The sequence below is a fragment of the Plectropomus leopardus genome, chromosome 11, assembly GCF_026936395.1.
Source record: "Plectropomus leopardus strain MGB_pleo_1.0 chromosome 11, ASM2693639v1, whole genome shotgun sequence".
In the NCBI taxonomy this organism is placed as follows: Eukaryota; Metazoa; Chordata; class Actinopteri; order Perciformes; family Serranidae; genus Plectropomus; species Plectropomus leopardus.
In genome coordinates, this window is record NC_142186.1 from 901,986 (window position 1) to 923,737 (window position 21,752).

Here is a 21,752-nt window from a genome sequence, read left to right on the forward strand (position 1 = left end):
CAGAAAACAGAGAACATTCCATTGGTAAAGATTGTTGGATAGGATTTATTCCAACTAAATGTCATACTTTGGCACTATTAAGCTGTACATATTATTCAGTGTAACGTTATGATGGCCAGTTAGACAGATTATCAGCAGTCATGTTTATAAATCAATGATCACAAAAGATCATCTTTGTTAGAAGTTGCAGTTGCAGGCAGCAGGTCTTCCTTGACTTTAATATTGAAGTTAAGACAGATTGAGTTATAAAAATCTTTTTTAAGGTATGGTTTGGGTTGTACTCGATTTTTTTTTCTTTTTAATTTTTTTTTAAAGATCATTTTAAAAAATGCACATAGATACATAGACGGCAGGACAAAAACAACAATAAATAAGTAAAATACACAAAAAAGGAGACAAAGACAAAAAGCAAATATACAAAAATAATACCAGGGTTTGTGTAACATGCATTATATTATAACCATTTAACAACTTAAATGTCTTAATAGCCTTTTTATTTTTAACCTTCGCTAACCAGGTGATATAGGCCTACTGCTGAAAGTTATTCTCATGAATATGAAATCTTCCAAAATAATAAAAAAGTTGTATGTCATACAATTTGTTATTTTCTAACATTCCATCAAATATATTTCTTTCAACATTTATCTTGAGTGTCTGTTTTAGAAAGTTTGCACAATTGATCCAAAATCCACATTTCACATCCATATAAATCACATTTATAATCAGCATTCATCTTAATTCTTTCCAACACAGGCTTTACTGGATAACTAATATGTATTATTTTTTAACGAACTTATTGAGCACAAGATAAGAACAGACAAAACGGCACATCATAACTATGTTCACATCTCTTAAATGAAACGAACTGAACGAGAGTAACAACCAAAAGAATCAGAACAGGTAAACAGCCACAAGCAAGAAGACAACCATAGAGTGAATCATAAGACACAAAAAAAAGAGAAAAAACCCCAAAACATCGAATGGTCATTGGGGAAGGAGGGTATATAGAAATTAATAAAGATGTAAGGCCTTTTTCAGTTTACAGTGTTTCGATGTTCTTTTAAATGGTTATATTTCATTCACGAAAGTAATAAAAAAAATGGGTAGTATATTGAGAAAACGACACGTGAATTAAATAAACTTTATATTAAACTTCAATGAAACAACTTGTATGATAATTCTTTGCTTGTCATTATACAGTAGGCTATTTATCGAAAAGTTGCCGTGCTCTCTCCAGTTATTTTAGTTGTCTATCCGACGACAGCGCACCGATTTATAATATCTCCATGCAACGCACATCAGGCACGTTTGTATGACGCACGACGTAAGGCCACGCCCCCTAGCGAGACTCCCGCGAGGACTCCGTTCTTAGGTTAGTTCCGAGTCTGGACCCTGGAAGTAGCCACCGTGTTGCGTCGGTTGTGCAGGAAGAAGTAGTATGCTCCGTACCGTGCTCTCCCGGTCCCTTCCCGGACTGAGCAGACCGCTGGTGTGTAACTACTCGGCGGCCGCTATCCCTGCACCCAGCACCCAGCCCGAGGTCCACTACAACAAGGTAAAGTTCGCCCCAGCTACTGTACGTCTTTCGACATGACGTTGGACTTTGGCCAACTGCGCAGTCAACAAGTGTTTGTCAACGGCTTTGATAGAGTTTAAACAGTAAAAGGTGCAGCAGGGGACTATATGTGAGAGCTGCAGCAGAGATTGTGCTGGCTAACGGTCCAACGTCTGCTTTTGCCTATAACCTGTGCTAGACAGGATCTATCCAGGCTCCACACACACATATCACATTTTTGCTCAACTCCTCCGTTACTTCCTGCTCCTGTTGTTTGCTGCAGGTTTGATAAAGAAAAGCCAGGAGTGTCGCTGTTGAAAGGCGTGTCTGTGCTAATCAAACTTACCGAACTATATTTCATTGCAACATTACACAGAAACCTTGCAAGGTGAGGAAAGGTCAATAATTAACTGTGCGTCCGTGTCAGAGAGCTATTTCGCTGCTTGTAGATCAGAGTAGATCATGTTGCATATACATGTAGGCTAGTAGCCTTTTTTTCTACTTTGTTTTATTTATTATTATATATGTATTTAAATTATTCCTGTTATTTTAATTGTTATTTAGCCTTTTTCTCTTGATTTAGTTTTTGTAAATTCTTGTGTATTTTATTTATTGATTATTACTAATTTTCTATTTAGCAATATATTGTTTTTATTATATTTATGAGTCTTGCAATTTATTGACCATAGGTGACACTGTTAAAGTGAAACATGTTCAATAAAATATTAATCAAAGATGAAAAATATTAGCGTTAAATAATACAATATGACAGAGTCATAATTGACCTTGTTTGCAGTTGGAGATGTCCAGTCAACAGTTTTATAGGTGTCTCTTTTATAATAGTGGTCTATGGACAATGCTTTCTGGGCTACAGGGGATTTTTTGCTGATTGGCCACTGGAAAAAAATGCTGCAAGGATGACAAGGATGACTGCTTTCCTGGGGGCCTCCAATTTCTGTAGTGGCCAGAATGTGGTATTGTATTTTCCTGGATTCATTTTCTTGAGTGCCACAGCCTCTGCAGAATGGCTAATTTCCCTATCAGGATTTAATTAATTCACTCTGATAACATTTGGAAAGTCTAGAAAAGCCACAACATTCAGTTATTTCATTCCCATTCAGGCTAGTGGAGCACTAAACTGGAAGCCAGTTCAGCAATGCTTGGTGGTCAAAAGTTTCAAGTGTGCCTGCTCTGTGGGCTTGATGACATGGAAGCATCGGTGATAATCTGAGTAATGATGCTGCTGTCATTTGGTTCTGTGTAAAAATGTAAAGAAATTTCATAGCAGCTCTGTTGCACAATGTCTGTGCGTAAAGGGCTACAGATTCAGTAGCTAGAGTTAGCCAGCTATGGGGCGCTTCCATCAGCAGGTCGTTTTGGTTCAGTGGCATTTTTTTGCGTTTCCATTGTGAAAAGTTTTGGATGGCACCTTTGGAACGGTCCCCATTTTGGTCCCCACTCTGTTAGGGTATCTATCACACAGATCTAGTCCTAAAAGGTGGAGCGAGAAACACTGCAGTCTGTTGACTGCAGTGTTTCCTCTACACTCATTTCTCCTACCCAAATCCTACCCGCCCCTCCTTCAAATGTCGGTTTTTTTTGGTTGTTTTTTTTTTTTTTAAAATTGCAAATACACTACCGCTGCATCACAGCACAGTCCTGCACTGCGTTGGGTGTCGCGAGTGCTGAGGCAGATAACTATCTTGCTCCGTATCTACTCTTTGGGGTAGATACCACCGCCCCCTCTCACCACCCAACAGAACTAATTGGTGCCGACGTTAATTAGCTACTCGCATCAAGGCATCAGGTCGGAGAGTCAGAGTGTCGGCTTGAAAATAGCGTGCAACTTACCGGAGAAAAGGTAGACTTATTAGCTTAAGAAAACTTATAATAGATTTTATTAGTTAAATAAACATTCGCAAAATATTGATGGCCAGCTAAGGTTACGTAGCTTAAGTTAATTGGGCCCGGTGCCAACTCAACTCAGTGTCGCTAACGTGAGTAAACTAATTGATAGCATTAAGCGATATACACGGCATGATGTAACTGCTGACTGCATTTTCAGATGAGCTTGTTCAAATATTTTTCAAAGAAGAGAAAGACACCTGATGAGGATGGCGCTAGTCAGGTATCATTAGCCTTTTTACTGACTCAAATTATGATGGTTAGGTAAAAAAAATATGTTCACATTTGTAATCAAATGTGACGTGAGTGTAAATTATCTAACGTTAATGTTTTATGTAATCGTATAAGACAAGTAACAGACAGGGAGGAGCAGTGGAACAAAGTGAAGGAGAGCAGAGTACAGGAGGGGGAGTGCTGAGTGAAGGAGCAGGAGAGCAAAGTGATGGTGCAGGAGAAAGAGATGAGAGTAGAGGAGAAAAACATAAAGGGAAACACAGGCTATCAGGCTGGACCCTAAATGGGTTGGAAAAAAAAAAAAAAAAATTATTGTTTCTATTTGTAGGTGAAGACTGACTTAAGAAACAGGCTGCAGGGGGATCACCTTGCAGCATGTATGCTGCTGAGCATCAACGGGCCACCTCTTGGGGAATTTCCGTACAACAGAGCCATAGAGCTGTTCTACAAAAAACCAAGAAAAATCCATTGTTCTGAGCCTGGGTGCAAACTTTGCCACTGATTACAGCCCCATCAAGAAATTATTATTTATTGTTTTTATTATTTTATTGTGGAATTTTTGTTATTATTTTTTATTTTTACATTCAGCCTTTAAAAAGCGTCATTTGTTTACGCCGCCACAGCTCCCCAGAGAGCCTGCCCCCACTGCTGAAAAAAATCCTAGAGGAAACACTGGACTGGTCACTTGAGAATCAACACTCTGAGCTCAGAGCTGAGCTGTGGCTGCTTTAATCACTGTTCATACTGTGACAAGCTTTTCCTACATTAGTAAACTACAACTATAAAATGACAGGATGTTTGCAGCCTCTATCAGCAGCTGCAGACTGAGAGAAAATAATTACATTCACTGGTGTGACTTCTGGAAACTTTTAAAGTGTAATCTAATAGCATTCAATCAAAAAAGAAATGTGACAGTGTAAAAACATAGACTGTATAATAAGGAGTACGACTTGCTCCCACTAACTCCCACTATGCTTATACAGACTTTGCAATTTTTCGAGGGCGATGTCATTGAGAACCGGAGTCGGATGAATTGGATTGGCTGTCACAGCTGTCAGTCATGGTGGAACACCCCCTTTTTGTAGAACTGAAATAACCGAAATACCGAACTTATTATTAAAAAAAACACTTGAATAAACATCAGGGTGATGAGAACTACTTTCAGTGACATATACCATCTTTGGGAGAAATTAATTTGGCGTGTACTTTAAGTTTTTTATTTGACCTATGTCCATTCACTAACATGAAGGGGAGGGCTTTCTGACATGTACTGCAGACAGACACCAGGGGGCGATCAAGACTGAAAAGTTACACTTCGCAGGCGCTGTCATGTTGTCCATCTTTATAAGCAGACACACAGACTGTTTCATGCACACTGTCCTCTGATAAGCTGTCCCCACGTCACTGTTATCATAGCCTCTGTCCAGGAAGCGCTCAGTCATTTCTGCTCAAACTCTCCTCTGTGCTGCATTTTGTTTTCAGTGGCACAAACTGTCCTGTAGGAATGATTTTGATAAGTTGTTGAGGATGGAGGCTGTTGGGTGTCAGGAGAGCGCTGCTGCTTCATGGTTTGTGGTAAATGGTGGTATCTAACCCCCTATGTTTGTAGCTGAGAAGTTCTTCACTGACTGTATCAGTGTGGTTATATTGTCAGATCCATGTCAGTAACGCTGAACCAGTCTGAGCTCTCTGAGCTCTGAGCCCCTGATCCTCAGGGAGGAGATGCATGTCACAGCAGCACATGAAACAGACTAAAGAGGCCAAAGAAAGAAAAGGAACTGTGTCATTTACTATTTAGTTTTTCTTCTGCAGTGAATGAAATGTGTTTTTGGAAGGCAGCCTTGTAATGATGTATTTGAATATTTCAGCTGTTCATCAACAACCAGTGGGTGGATGCAGCGAGTGGAAAAACCTTCCCTACCATCAACCCTGCAACTGGTGAAGTCATCTGTCAAGTGGCAGAGGCTGATGGGGTAAACAAAATCTCTTATTCATACACACTGCTGTCATTCATTCGCTGGTGTTCCTGTGAAGGTGGGGAAGCATTGTGGAAATCATTTACTGGGACTGTAAGATAACATTAAACTTGTATTGAACATTGTTGGTCCTACTGAAATGAAATAGCATGTTTTCTGCCATTGCAAACAGATCTGCTCTGTAAACCACGTCTCGTAGAAAATAAAAAAATGAAGAATCATCACACAAATGAATGTGCAAGTGCAAGTAAATTAAATAATAATAATTGATAGGACTTATATAGTACTTCTAAGAACTCAAAGAAGCTTTAAATGAAATGTAAAAAGACAAACACAAAATAAAGACTACAAAATACTGAAAGACACTTACATGAAACGAAAGAACAAATACAAAATTTAGAAGTTATGACTTTTACCACTGTCCCACTGCAAGGTGTGTTTTGAGTTGATTTTAAATGAGTGGAGTGACTCTGAGTTGCTGAGGTTTGGAGGGAGGGACTTCCGGAGGGTTGGGACAGCGATGGCAAAGACTGCTCTTTGGGAGACAGAGCCTTTGCTATTGCTGCCACAACACTCCGAAATCTAAACTGTAATACCATAAGTTAAAGCAACAAATGAAAAATAAATAATTAGAATTATAATGTGAAATGAAAAAGAAATGTTTTGATGAATGTTTAAAAAGATGTTACAGATGTTTAATATCAATATTTTAAATTTAGGGGGCCTTTAAGCTTGGTCAGGCTTTGTCACCAGCCAAGATCTGGATTTCTAGCCGTCTACCTGGTATGTGATGTTAGGCCGCTTGACATGTTGTTAAACTTAATTATTAAGTCTTAAAGTTATACAGTAGTTTGAGATTTTTGAAGAGGGGCTGAATGAGATGCTTATGTAAAATCAGTGTATTACATACAGTGGCAGTCCTTGCGCTCTGGTTTGCAGAAACAAACCCTCAAATCTCAGCTACACTGCTGTGGTATGGGGGTGACAACAAAATGTATTTTAGAAACTTTAAAAGAAAAAAAACAACATTAGTCTAGGTGGAGGCTGTATTGTGAGTATTTTAACGTTTTACCTCGCTGTCATGCCACCCTTTCTTTTAGCATTTTCTCAACTATATAATTTCCATACTCCTACACAAATGTGCCGTGCACTGTATTATGCCGCTGGTGTATTTATCTGTGTATGTACCTGAAGACAGTTGATCATAAAAAAAAAAGAAAAACCCTGATCTTTTCTTTTAAGGATTAGAATCTGTAGTCATTTCAGTGTCTGCATGAGCAAGAGGTGGTATGTTTTTAATTTCATCTGCTGAAGGTGGAAAGCTTTCTCTTGTGTCTGAGTTAAATATGTGTATCTATAACCATGATTTATGACAGCATAACTGATGTGGAGTGTACATCTGCTGACAAGTAAAATCAGGAAAGATTGCACCTGTTTTGGAGCATATTATCAAACATTGTAGTTATTTAAAATTTTGCCAGAAGGTTTGAACTTATTGAGTGATTTTGCATGTTTATGATCAGTTTGTTTGGAGTATCCTGTTTATGTCTTTAAGCATGCCAATACCATATTCTGTTTCTGAGAAACCCAAATATACTAGCTGGAGTACTCTGATGGAAACTGGAGTGTATAAGTAGAATGTGTCAGTAGTTGGTCTTTTTGTGCTTATGTAAACACCACATCCTGAATATAATCACTACTGGTATAAGGTTAATAAACAAGTTGTTCATGTGAATGGACTGTAACCACACTCATTGTGAGAGTGATGTTTCCACATATTCCCTCAAAGACAGATCTCTCAAAAACAACCACAAACCAGGGAAAGTGTTCCTGTCCCTCTAGAATCAGTAACCACAAGCACACACCACTGCCTCACATACTAACATCAACACAAATGCACACGCGCGCACACACACACACACACACACACACACACACAGCCCACAGCAGTTAGCAAACCTTGAGTCAGATCAGTTAAAAGACTTTGGAGGCTTGGTTTAGAGCTACTTTGACTCTTAATATCCATCAGTCCACAATAAGACAATTTTTTTCTAAATGGAGATGATTTGGCGCTGTGGTTAGTCTCTCTAGAGGAGGGCGCCAAATGGGGAGGTCAAGAAGAACACTCGACTTCCGGTTATGGCGGCCACGTAGGAAGACGCATCTCGTGCTGCTCTTTCCTAGCTGCTACAATTTCTGCTAAAAAATCTCAATTTTGCTATAAAGCTTCATAGCGTAGTGATAGAGTGGTTACGGTAATGTCGAAAGTTGTAAAGTTAAGCAAAGAAAAGAGCAAAGCGTCAAAACAGCCGAAGCTAACGGACTACCAGGTGCGTGGTGAAACACAGAAAGCTAGCGATGATATGGCAGAACAGGGTGCTAATGGAGGCGGAGAACACGGCGATGCCAAGACGGATACTGTACTGGCTGCAATAAATTCCATGAAAGCGGAGTTTTCGACCAGATTTGATGGGATTATGGCGGCGATAAATGATATGAGGAAGGAGGTAAGCGACTGCTCTGAGCGAGTGTCACAAGCTGAGCTACGTATATCCAGCGCCGAAGACGAGGTAGCTAACCTGCAAGCTAAAGTAAACAGGCTGGAGTCAAAAAACTTAACTCTGGAAGAGAAGCTTCTGGACCTGGAAACCAGATCTCGTTTGAACAACCTGAGACTTGTGGGACTACCAGAGGGAGCTGAGGGCCAGGATACATGCTCTTTTTTGGAGAAATGGATTCCAGAGCTGCTAGACCCCGCAAATCTACGAGCCCCGGTGGTAATTGAAAGGGCACACCGAATCGGACCGATGAGGGACAGCAAGGCGCCGCCGAGAACACTAATTATGAAGTTTCTCAACCACAAGGACAAGATGTCAGTATTGGCAGCCGCACGGGCTAAAAAGGAGATCCGGTACAAGGACCAGCAAGTCAGGTTCTACTCAGATTTGGCTACGGGAATACATCAACTGAGGAAACAGTTCGACCCGGTCCGGCAGGAGCTGCGCAATCTTGGGATCCGACATGGAGTGATTCACCCCGCCAACCTTTTGGTAACATATAAAGGACAAACCCGCACTTTTAAGACCCCAGGCGAAGCACAAACGTTCATAAAGACGATCCGGGAGGAAGCCGTGGACAGTTAAATGACGAGGAACAATAACGGTAATGCCGGTACATGAGACTGTGACGGTGTGCTGTATTTGAAGGATGGTGCTATAACAGACTAAAATGATTCAACCACACTGGCTGATACAATATTAGGCAGATAGGACGAGCTTGTCACATAGCTATGCACATGTAAAAAAAAAAAAAAAAATATGGATCAGAATTTATTTTTATATTAAAGCTCCATCCATTGGAATCTTAATACATACACTATAATAATTTGGCATATCTTATATGGGGGGTAAAATATGTAACCGTTATGAGGTATAAACTCAGGACAAGATAAGTAATGCCTCAATAGGAGGAGCAGCAGAGATTTGTTTGTTTGTTTAGGAAAATAGGAAGTGGATTGACTGATCCTCACTAAGTGTGGAACTGTTGCAAGCGATAACGGGAGACAGGAGACTTCTGGGGGGGGTTCCCACAATTGTGGGCACGGGGGAAGAGTTCAAGTTCACAGTGTTGGATGTGGTTCTAACATCCAGGTATGTTATGCTTCTCAACAAGTGTATTTTTTTATGGCAAGGTAATCTACTATTTCCCATAGGGAATGTCTCAAGGAGTAAATCTTAATTTTGTTTCTTGGAACTGTAGGGGTCTGCAGCAACTTAGAAAAGTCAAACAAGTCATGAATAAGTTAAAGGATATGGACGCCAAAATTGTATTTCTACAAGAAACTCATCTATTAGAAGAGGATACTAAAAAGATTAGGAGGAGGTGGCAGGGTAGTGTATTTACAGCATCATTCTCATCCCAGACCAGGGGAGTTATGACCCTTATTCACAAAACAGTACCATTTCAAGTAAAAGATGTAATCAAAGATAAAAGGGGAAGATACTTAATAGTCCAAGGTTCCCTGGTCTCAGAAAATTTAAATTTAGTGAATCTGTATGGCCCTAACACAGATGATTCTAAATTTTTAAATGAGATTTGTTCCTTTATGCTATCAACACTAGCGGGACAACATGTAATAGCCGGGACTTTAATTGTACGCTAAAACCCCAACATGGACAGATCCACAGGTACAGATCAATCACACAACAGGTGTAGAACAGTAATTAATCACTTCATTAAGGAATTGAATCTGTTGGATATATGGAGAGAATTGAAACCAAATGCCAAAGCTTACTCCTGTTTTTCTAATAGGTTTCAGACTTATTCCAGAATAGATTATTTTTTAATTTCCTCAGAACTACGATCAAAAATTCCAAATTGTTTCTATGATAATATTGTGATCTCAGATCATGCACCATGTTGTTTGATGTATATGGATAAAAAACTGACAAAAGACCCGCCTAGATGGCATTTCCAACATAAATGGTTACAAGATGAAGAATTTGTCAAATATATAGGAAGACAGATAGACGAGTTTTTTGAAATTAATACTATACAAACATCAGCGGGAACAAAATGGGAAGCATTTAAAGCCTTTCTCAGAGGACATATTATTAGCTATACTGGGTCAAAATCAAAGAAGGCTCGTGAGGAACGGTTGCAGCTGGAACAGAAAATAAAGATTCTCCAAGAAAAAGTTAATGAGAAAAGTAACTCACAATTGGAAAATGATTTACTAATTTTGAGAGCTGAATATGACAAAGTTTCTGCCTCCAGAGCAGCTTCTAGTCTTTTAAGACTAAGGCAAACATTCTATGAGCAAGGCGATAAATCAGGAAAAGTATTAGCATGGCAGATTAAACAACTAGAAACCAAAACATCAATCACATCCATTATATCCAATGGCCAAACTATTGTGGATCCTCAAGAAATTAATGATGCATTCAAGGATTATTATGAGGGATTATATGATACCAACAATGAAACAGACTTACCAAACCTGAATAGATTTTTAGATAAACTATCAATACCCAATATCCCAAATGAAATAAAAAAAAATCTAGAGCTAGAAATTACCAAAGATGAAATAGGATATGCTATCGACAATATGAAGTCAGGGAAAAGGGCTGGACCAGATGGTCTCCCAATTGATCTGTACAAAAAATTTAAGAATAAATTGCTAACACCGCTTTTGGAAATGTTTTTAGAGGCATTTTTCAATGATAGTCTCCCAACTTCTATCAATAGCGCCTTAATTATTTTACTTCCAAAACCAGGTAAGCCCTCTAACAAATGTGAAAACATGAGACCCATTAGTTTGTTAAATTCTGATCTTAAGATAATATGTAAGCTCTTAGCAAAACGCTTGGAAAAGATCGGGTCAAATGGCCTTATCTTTTCAAAGTTTTAGAAAAATTTGGGTGTGGGAACAACTTCATAAAATGGGTTCAGGTGATATACAAACATTCCACAGCTGAAATTATAACAAATAAAAATGTTTCAAAACCAATAAAAATTAGTAAATGATGCCGGCAAGGTTGCCCTCTGTCGCCCCTACTGTTTACACTGGCAATGGAACCTTTCGCAATAGCAGTGCGATCACACTCTCAGTTTAGTAGAATAGCGGTGGGGCCGATGGAGCACAGAATAGCTTTATATGCTGATGACGTAATCTTAATGATGACAAAATTAAATAAAACAATTCCAGCCCTGTCACAGCTAATACATGCATTTGGTGTTGTCTCAGGGTATAAAGTAAATAATACTAAGTCCTCTATACTACTACTTAAAGCATCTGAAAGACAGAACCCAATCACTGAAGCAATCCAATTTAATGTTGTAGAACAATTTAAATATTTGGGAGTACAGATTTTGCCAAGACTAGAACATGTTGTCAGTGCTAACTATGAACCTCTGATGATAGAGACGAATGAATCTATTGAGAAATGGATGTCATTACCAGTATCTACAATTGGGAGAATTAATATTTTAAAAATGAACATTCTACCTAAATTCCTTTATTTATTCCAAAACATTCCCCTGCCGCCACCTTCAGACTTGTTTTCTAAAGTTAAAAAAATATTCCTTAGATTTATATGGAACAATAAGAGGGCACGACTGTTTGTCTCTACTGTACTTACCATTTGACAGAGGAGGTTTAAAATGTCCAAATTTGATGTGGTATACTGGGCTGCACAGCTGAGGTCTGTCATGTTTTATTTTTCAAAATGATTCTCCTCACTGGACAGAAATGGAATGTTATGGTCTAAAATTGCCTCTTCCTTATATATACACTCAGACACAGAAAAAAGACTACGGAACAAGCTAAAAATCCAATTGTAAAACACATGGTAAAGATATGGTATGATATAAAAAAACATTTAAAGAAACATACCCTTATCACAATATAGTCCAATATGGGGTAATCACTTCTTTTGTACCAGGTAGAGCAGATGCAACTTTTAAATTATGGCACTTTAAGGGACTTAGAACAATCCAGGATCTATATATGGTAGACTCAGATATATTGATGTCCTTTGATGAATTGAGGTCTAAATATAAACTTAGTAGAAAACATTTCTTCAAATACCTCTCCAGCTTAGAAGCTTTGTTAAAGCTTAATCAAGACAATACACTCACCAGACCTTTAATGATCTTTGTTGGAAGGAATGATGGTAAAAGACAGTTTGAGAAAGGGTATCATATCAGAGTTTTACAGTTTGATGACATCTGGCTCATCTGAAAGTTCACAATTTAAGTTATATGCCTGGAAAGAGGACTTGCAGAGTGAAATTTCAGATGAAGATTGGAAAATAGCCTGTGCCGATGCCCAGTCCAAAAGTATTAATACGCCTTAAAACTAATACAATATAAATGGTTAATGAACATATGTTACACCTGTGGAACTAAATCGATACAGAGAAAACATACCAGACACATGCACAAAATGTATGGAACATAAAGGGACATGGTTTCACTGTATTTGGCAATGCACAATGATTCAGAAATTTTGGGAAGAGGTAAGAGCCACAATCGAGAAGATCATTTCAAAACAAATTTCACTGGACCCTAAGCTCTTCCTGTTGGGCTTATATCCAAAGATACATAATTATAGTAACAATGAACGAGCATTTATAGACCTCAGCTTACTGAATGCCAAAAAATGTATTGCACATTTATGGAAAAATACTCACAGACCAAATACAGCTCAATGGATGAGACAGATGCTATCAGACCTTCCATTAGAAAGAATAACTCATATATTGAAGGCTAAACAGTACATATTTGAGAATATCTGGAGACCTTTTCATCAATTATGCCAAGAAACTTGATTTAACAGATGATCAAGGTGACTGATTGCTGTAGACGATACAGTTCCTAAACTTTTACAAGTTTTATTTTATTTATTTTTTTTTTCTGAAGTATGTGCTACATTTTGTATCTACTACAATTTAAAATCCACTTAGTATAGATTACCATTTGTTAATACAGGAGGAGCAAAATATTGTTGAGTCTGTGTTCATTTGTCGGTTTTTTGTTTGTTGTTTGTTGTTTTTTTTTTTGTTTTTTTTTTAGAGCTAAAACAGTCTTTTGGATAGGCTGTTAACAGCAGAAATGATAATTACGTATTTTTTATGATCAGTTGTTTAGTCTGAAGACTGTCCTTCTTTAAAAAGGTTCAGGGATGTGCCTCAACTGTGGGCAAGGGAAAATAGCTGAGGATGCCATTTTGGTCCTTGGCAAACACTGATATCTTGTCAGTTTTTCGGACATACAGTGGACGGTTCAACAGATTGGAGATCAGGAAGATGATCAACAGGACTATTGGACAATATTTGGTCTTAGATTGCAGCCCTCTTTATTTATTTATTTTTGTATTTTGTTTTTGAAATAAGGAAGCAAACTGTCAGCATACACTGAATGTAAAAGGCTGATCTCATGCTGTCATGCTGGTAAAATGTTAATAAAAATATTGTGGAAAGAAGAACACTCGAGTTCACAGCTGAAGGCTTGAAGGAATCACTGGAACTGGAGACACTGGAACAGTTGGTATATTGATATATAAACCAACAGAGGAGAAGTCTGTTATACTTTGTATACAATTTAATGTTCTGAATGTTGGTCACCATTGGAATCCTGGGTAAATTTCTTTTTTTTTTCTTTAACCTGCACCTGGAGTATTTGATACACCACAGACCTCTTCCTCACACAAGAATTCCTGTTAAAACTATGAGCCACCGAGTCAATCATGTCGTGCTGTTTTATTTCCAGGCAGATGTGGACAAGGCGGTGAAAGCGGCACGTAATGCCTTTAGGCTGGGGTCACCGTGGCGACGGATGGACGCCTCTCATCGCGGCCTGCTACTCAACCGATTGGCCGATGCCATTGAGAGGGATTCTGCTTACCTTGCTGTGAGTTGTTACCAAGTATCAAAACACTCAACAGAAATTAAGCTGTTTGATGAGAAGTTCCAGGATAGACCAGTACAGAGTCTCCATCACTGACCTCCACTCGCATTGTATTAAGTGGATGCTAAATGGACTGCGCTTGTATAGTGCTTTTTCTAGTCTCACACACTTGTGGTAGTGAGACTACCATACAAGGTGCCATCTGCTACACAGTAACCATTCACACGCACATTCTGATGATGCAGCATCAGGAGCCATTTGGGGTTCAGTGTCTTCCCCAAGGATACTTTGACATATTGATTGGAGGGGCCAGCGATCGAACCGCTTGAATTAAGTCAGTTTTATTTATAAGCCCCTTATCACAAATGACAATTTGCCTCAGAGGGCTTTACAGCATACGACATCCCGCTGTCCTTAGACCCTCACATCACTGAGGAAAAGTCTCCAAAAAACCCTATAATGTGGGAACATAGAAGAAACCCCAGGAAGAGCGACTGAGGAGGGATCCCTCTTAGAATGCTTATGTGAGAAGAAACTATATTTTAACTTTTGGGAAGATTGAATTGAAATATTGCTATTGTACTCTGAAGGGGGCAGAGCTGCATTTTTTGAAAGTGACAGCAGAGAGAGAGAGACAGGGACAGACAGGCAGCTGCAGGTGATGGAGAGCTCAACAGAGCACACACTACACCGCATCAACTGGGTCTAATAACGGGCTGTATCAGTGGAAGAAAACCTATTTCATATTTCAATTTACTAACATAGAGCTGTGGAGGAAGTACTCAGATATTTTACTCCAGTAAAAGTAGCATGTGTAGAAAATATGTAGAAATACGCTGTTTTCATTAAAATTCCTACATTCAAATTTCACGTAAATAATAGTATGTTTTATGGTGAGTATTTCTATCAAAGTTACAACAGCAATCCAAAGTAAAAGTTATGCAGAATGGTCCACTTCAGACTAATCTAGCTATATATTATAAGTATTGATGCATTAATGTGTCCATCACTTTAATATAGCAGCTGGTAAAGGTAAAGCTCATTTTAAATATGGGACCACTGCTGGGTAGATTAATCTATAATAATACATAATCATTAATTAGTTGATATATAGTTTGTGTTAATAATCTGAATCTGTAAAGTAACTGAAGCTGTCACATAAATTGGTGTAGAAAAGTACATTATTTACTTTTTACCTCTACCTCTCCTCGTAAATGAGGGCGAGTAGAAGTAGAACACAAACTAGCATAAAATGGAAATAATCAAGTACATGAACCTTAAAATTGTACTTAGGTACAGTATTTGAGTAAAGGTAATTAGTTACATTTCACCACTGTTCCATACAACTCTGGTCAACACGTGTTTAATAACAGCAGTCTTGAATTATTTATTTTTCTACTCAAAACCCATACTAATTATGACTAACAGCTACTAATACTTTTTATTTACAATTAATCTGTAAAGCTGAAGACACTTTTTGAGGCACGCATTTCAACTTCTCGATGATAAAGATGTGTATTAAATTTCATGAAAAGGTCAGGACTAAGCCCTAAATGTCCCTCAAACCCTAGAACACCAGGCCCATGTAGCTTTGGATAAAAAGATGAAACAATTCACGTTATAGCATGCAGTGAATAACTCCTATTACCCACGAACATCACTTATTGCCCCACATTCATAGCAGTCCCGAACAGGGCCTGTTTCACAATGCTCCAAATCCCCCTCAGACAGAAGTGCAAAACACAGCAGAGGAGTCTCTCAGGCCTGGAGGACAGAGTCTCTAGTTGACACTGTCTGTTTACATCAGGGGCCTGTTTTCAGGAAGCAGCTCTAACAAACTCTGAGTGTAACCCTGAACTCTGAGCTGATGGACTCTGAGATGGAAAACTCTGAGTTTTCAGCTCCAAAGCAGCTGATCAGAGTTTGTTTGTTCAACTCTGAGTGTGTTCACTGTGAGTTTAGCTTGTGCACACTGGAGCTCCAACTCTACCATTCATCATGGCAACAGGTAGATAAAAGGCAGAGCCTCTGTTTTAATCCAGTGGACATATGTACTGATCTTGAGTGATCTTGAGTTACTAACACACACTTTCATTTTCTCCTGCTTATATTATTGTAATTACCTTTACATATGCCATTGTCAAGCTGCTCTAAATCGTTTACAACTGGTTCAAAACGCAGCCAAGACTACTGACTAGGATGAACCGTTGCACCCACATAACTCCTACTCTTGCATCCCTCAATTTGCTACCTGTAAAATTCAGAATATACTACAATATCCCATTGATAACCTTCAAAGCCCTAGACACAACCTCGCCCCCAGTTACATTTCTGATCTTCTTGTTCCTTATGCTGCTTCTCGACCACTCCAATCCGCAAATCTTCGTTACTTATCTTACTTTAAAACAAAAGGTGATTGTGCATTCGCCGTTTTAGCCCCTACCCTCAGGAATAATCTTCCCCACCCTATTAGTTTTGCAGTGTCCTTGGACTGCTTTAAACAACTACTAAAAACTCACCATTATAGGCAAGCCTTTTATATAGCGACTCCATGTGTGATATTTTTCTTTGTTTGTTTTGGTCTTGTCTGTCCCTCATTACACTGTGTTCCAAATTGTAATTCACTGAGACTCATTTAATTTGTTCATTCACTGATATATACACACACGTGTGTGTATATGTGTTTTGTGAAGTGCTTTGTAACTGTATGTTTTAAAAAGTGCTATATAAATCTATATAAAGCTTAACTTACTTACCTACATAGGCATATTAATGCCTGCCCTGTATATACAGACTTTACACATTTATCTCAAAATTTATCTCATTGTTCAGTAACTTAAAACAGCGTTTCATTCACTGTTGTCCATTAATTCATCTTTAAGATAATTGATATCAGAGATATAGACATGGCTGTAAGCTCACACTCTGATCCATTGATAATGTGTTTGGTGATTTGCACCTGAAAAGTCAGGTTAAAATACAGAAAATGTAAATTATTGACATCTATTTGGATCCTTTTTGTTCAGCAGCATTCGACTTTAACAAATGAAGTACACTGAAACACAGCCACTGAGATGCAATGCACTCAGACTTTCCAAAGTTTAAAAAACTCAACATCAAACCACATTCTGCAGCTGCATCAACACCGTGCTCATAACAAATATCCGTTAAGATATTTTATGTATTATATATATATTAAAGTCCAATCTCATAATAATCACAGTTATTGCCTCCACCACCACCCCAAAAAATGAATACTTAAAATTTCCTCTCCAGATGTAACCCACAGTTTAAAGATTTACACTTGCAAAATTATATATAAAGTCAAAACAGACATTGCAAATATGCTGTGTTGTGCTGTGGTGATTTTTCTTGTGTGGCAGCCTTCAATCCTACACCTGCATAAACAAGATTGTCAGGTATAATACACATACTATGATGTCATATCATACAAATACTGAATATTGTGTTGTGGATTATAAATAATATATTAGATTATAAATAAATTTACATCACTGCCATAACTTTATCTCCTCTGCTGCTTCTTATTGGAAATAACAGCATTCCGTAGATTTTCGTTGATATTTGAAACACAATATTTAATATCATATTGCAAAGCTTAAATTGGTTCAGTGTTATACATAGCATGTAAAGCTGATTATGTGTTGTTTGCACAGGAACTGGAGACCCTTGACAATGGGAAGCCATATGCTTTATCCTACACAGTGGATCTGCCCAATGTGGTGAAATGTTTGAGGTAACAAAAACACAACACATGTCGCATTTTGAAACGTAATGTGCTTCATGGCTTTTAAATAATATGTTAATATATTTAGACTTTGCCACTTAGTATAACATATATATTGATGTTTTCTTGAAAAAAATAACACAACTTTTTGATTTAACCCTTTGATGTGCATGATCATACCAGTGTGATCATCTATCAACCTAATCAATATTTGGAGAGAACACAGCTGGTATATGATATTTAAGAGGTTTAATGTGGGAATTCCACATATTAACATCCTGCTATTGTAACACCCTGAGGTGGTGTGCTGTCATTTTCAAATCAAATTGGTCTTTGGAAATGTGTTCCATGTGAATGAGGTTGACTAATTACTAATACAATTTGGAGTCATTTTTTCTGAAACACAGTTTGCAGGGAGTATCATTCATTATCTCTATCATTCATTTTTCATGCCTTTGTGTCAGCTGTCCATCTGTACTTCTGTCCATCCAATTTTTGTGAAAGCAATATCTCAAGAACTCCTTGAGGGAATTTCCTCAAATTTGGCACGAATTGAAACAAATTGAAACCAAACCACCTCCAGATGAAAGACATGCTCCAAGGTCTGGAAATCCGTTCCTGAACATCTGGTTCCCTTGCTTCAAAGTCAATGGGTTTTTTTAATATGTTTTTGGTTTGAAGCCTTGAATAAGGTCTGTGGTTAACACAAGCTGAAAAGACATTCAGGTATTGTTCTACAACATAAAATACGTCAGTAAATACCCCACTGTGAACTTTGAAGCTTTTATATGTCTTAAAAAAGGCAGTTGCTAACAAGTGGCTAAATTAAACTATAGAAGGACATCACATTGAGCTGTACAGAACACGGCTGTACTGCCTCATAGCAGTGGCGATGCAACCATAGTGCAAATATCATTAATGTTTGTTCACTACAGAGCTTATTTTCTGCAATGATCGAAAATCCAATGGAAAAATCTCATAGGCTTTTTGAGGAGGGAACCAGGGTGACACTAGCTTCCGCTGCGGCCTACGGAGAAATGTCATCCTTGGTGTGCTCTGTGATTAACATGAAATGAGTAGAGCCAGTTGCACATTTTGCTTTCAGCCATTCTTGTTGTTGCTGTGCATAACCCCGGATTTCCACCAGATCCATGTATGCTCCGGCTCCGCTCCGTCATGGCAGATGGAGCAAATAGATTACACCATAGTCTGTGTGAGTTTCCACTGGCTCCGCTGCGTTGCAGATCGACTCTGTCTCAGCTCCGGCAGTCCGGAGGCTTGCGTATCTCATCCGTGAGCCTCCGGATGCCGGATCACTCCACATAAATTTAGCCGAATTTAACACAGAGCAGACAGGAAATCAGAATAAAACACTCCGTGTTTACATCTGAACGTATCTCACTTAACTGCATTAATAAAATGTCAAAATGAGCTGATCCAGGCCTGGGGTCAGGTTTTTGGAGGTCATTACCACAGCAACACAGGGAAAAGAAGTTAATTATGGAGGTGGAAAACCACAGAATTATTTATCACGCCACAAATCCTTTTATAAGGACAACCATAGAAAGGAAATGGTGTGGAGTAACTCATTGGGAGTTATGGGAGTGAATCGACATCACGATAATTAATCCACGGAGTGAATGGAGTTATTACTTTTTCTTCTGTACTGATATAATGCGCGTGATTCTGTGATTACCGCGAGAACTCCTCGGTCTCGCCACTCCAGTTGATCCGAGCTGATCTGGCAGTTCTGCGCCGTGCCAGACTCAAAACGCAACCGGTGGAAATCTGCCGTAATAGTTTTCATGTCAACAACTTGGCCCACTGCCTTCATTACAATGTATCATTTAGGGTGCATGCACCAATATTACATTTTTACTTTCTTGAACAATACTACATGGCACACTCCTACTCCTCCCCGATTCATTTGGTTACTTCAGCCTAGATGGACAATACTGTTTGATCCAGCTCCGAAGTGGAAAGACATAAGTAAGATGAAGTATCTGTGCTTTAAACTTTGAATTTGAATACAGATATTGTACTAATCCATGTTTAAACCTGTTGTTTTAGGTACTATGCCGGCTGGGCTGACAAATGGGAGGGAAAGACTATCCCCATCGATGGAGATTATTTCTGCTACACCAGACATGAACCCATTGGAGTCTGCGGACAGATCATACCGGTGAGTGAGGTTGGGGTGGTGGGGAGATAAAGATCAAAATATTGTATGTAAGTTATTAAATACAAATTTTTAAAAAAGCAGAATATGAAAAGAGGGAATGGAAATGCATACAAACAGTGGCTGAACCCTGTGTTACAGGAAAGCACAATTTTAACTCAGAATAATCAAGACTACACAGAGAAGCAGTAAGCGCTTAATACTTGTTAATCTATTCATTGCAAACCTATAGGGTTCTGTTGAATATCAAGCCTGTGGTGGGGAGATCAGCAGCAAAGATTCCTGGGTACAGAACAGAGTGAGCATCAGTTAGTACATTTGTGCAATGTTAGAGAAAGTTGAATTATTATGTTAGTCCAACTAAAACTGGACTTTGAAATACATGTAAACATGTTAGTCTGACCGAAATCATGTTAAATCGAATTTCTCAAAGTAAGACTAACACGCCTAGATATGCAAATGGAAGTCGAGCCATTCCGTCATGTGCAGTCAGACTTAAACTGGACTAGATGTCCTGTGCATGGAAAACTTACCAAACGACAAACAAAAATGACACTGAAATGTCAGACAGAGCATGAAAAGGAGGAGCTGTGGGAGATGCAAAGAAGCAGCAGTGGGCAGCAGTGGGCAGGCTAATGCTGTTTAAACAGACGCCCTGAATGAGATCTGCCAATTGTTTGCATAGAAAGAAAATGTGATCCATCAGCTGACTCACCCTATTAGAAAAACCACAATTTTCTCATGTTTTTCACGTCATCACATGTCACCAAATGGGTTTTTGCACATGTGAAATTCATGTGGTTTTTCTGTCAGGGTTGAGAAAAAAATGGTAGAATTGTAGCAAGTCTAGTAATGGTTGGGAAAACTCTCAGTTTTATTCTGGCATCATTTTTTGGACATTTTTAAATAAACAAACAATATTGAGGTCAGCAAAATGGTCAAGGTCATGTCCATATATGGCACAAGTTGATAATGTATTGACAGTGACAGGCGTGTTGTATACTCCCTGTAGTTGGATGTCTTCACATTTTTCAGCACACTGTGTTTGGTTCAGCTCTGCTGCTGATCTGTATTTTCTCTGAGCTCTGCACTTTGTGTCTGTCAAGAGACAGAATCCTTAAAAGCAGCTGTCACTGTGGCTCAGCAACTTCTAACCTCCCTGCAAACTTAGTAAAGATGTTTCCTCAAACTTATTCACTCATTATTGCACAAGAGCGTGTTTTTGAATGTCATCAGCTGAATTAAATCTAGAGTGTGTTACCAGAGCACAGATGGAAGACATGAGGAGTGGGTCAAATAAGGCCATGTCATTCTAAACCTGAGGGTCTAGGAAAGCTTCCAGGTCACAGGCAAAGATAGAAGTGTGTGCACGTGAGTGTTGTGGTATGAAACATATTTTTGGCCTTTAAATGTGACTGCTGTTTGATCCCCCTGCACACTTTCACCTCTCTTCACTGAATAATCACAGCAGGAGCCAGAGTTTTGAGCTTTGCAGCTCTGTAAAGTCATACTTTGACTCTCACAAAACCAGAACCAGTTTAAAGCAGTGCACGGACTGTGTTGGAGGGAGTAGGGGTTTCCCCCACAGTCCAAAGACGTGCAGGTTAACTGGTGTAGGTGTGAATGTGAGTGTGTATGGTTGTCTCTCTCTGTGTGTCAGCTCTGATAGTCTGGTGACCTGTCCAGGTGAACCTTGCCTCTTGCCCAATGTCAGCTGGGATAGGCTCCAGCCCCTCCAGCCCCTCC

General features: G+C 38.8%; 1 protein-coding gene across 1 annotated transcript in view; it reads left to right on the plus strand.

The window, feature by feature from the left end:
* Nucleotides 1-1,363: 1,363 nt before the first annotated feature.
* LOC121945102 (aldehyde dehydrogenase, mitochondrial-like) overlaps nt 1,364-21,752 on the plus strand; it is a 40,672-nt gene continuing 20,283 nt past the window's right edge. The window contains exons 1-5 of the mRNA XM_042489127.2: nt 1,364-1,555; nt 5,563-5,667; nt 13,942-14,082; nt 17,757-17,836; nt 19,898-20,009. Of these exons, the coding sequence (XP_042345061.1) occupies nt 1,439-1,555; nt 5,563-5,667; nt 13,942-14,082; nt 17,757-17,836; nt 19,898-20,009 (555 nt within the window). The 5' untranslated portion in view covers nt 1,364-1,438. The remainder of the gene's footprint in view (nt 1,556-5,562; nt 5,668-13,941; nt 14,083-17,756; nt 17,837-19,897; nt 20,010-21,752) is intronic.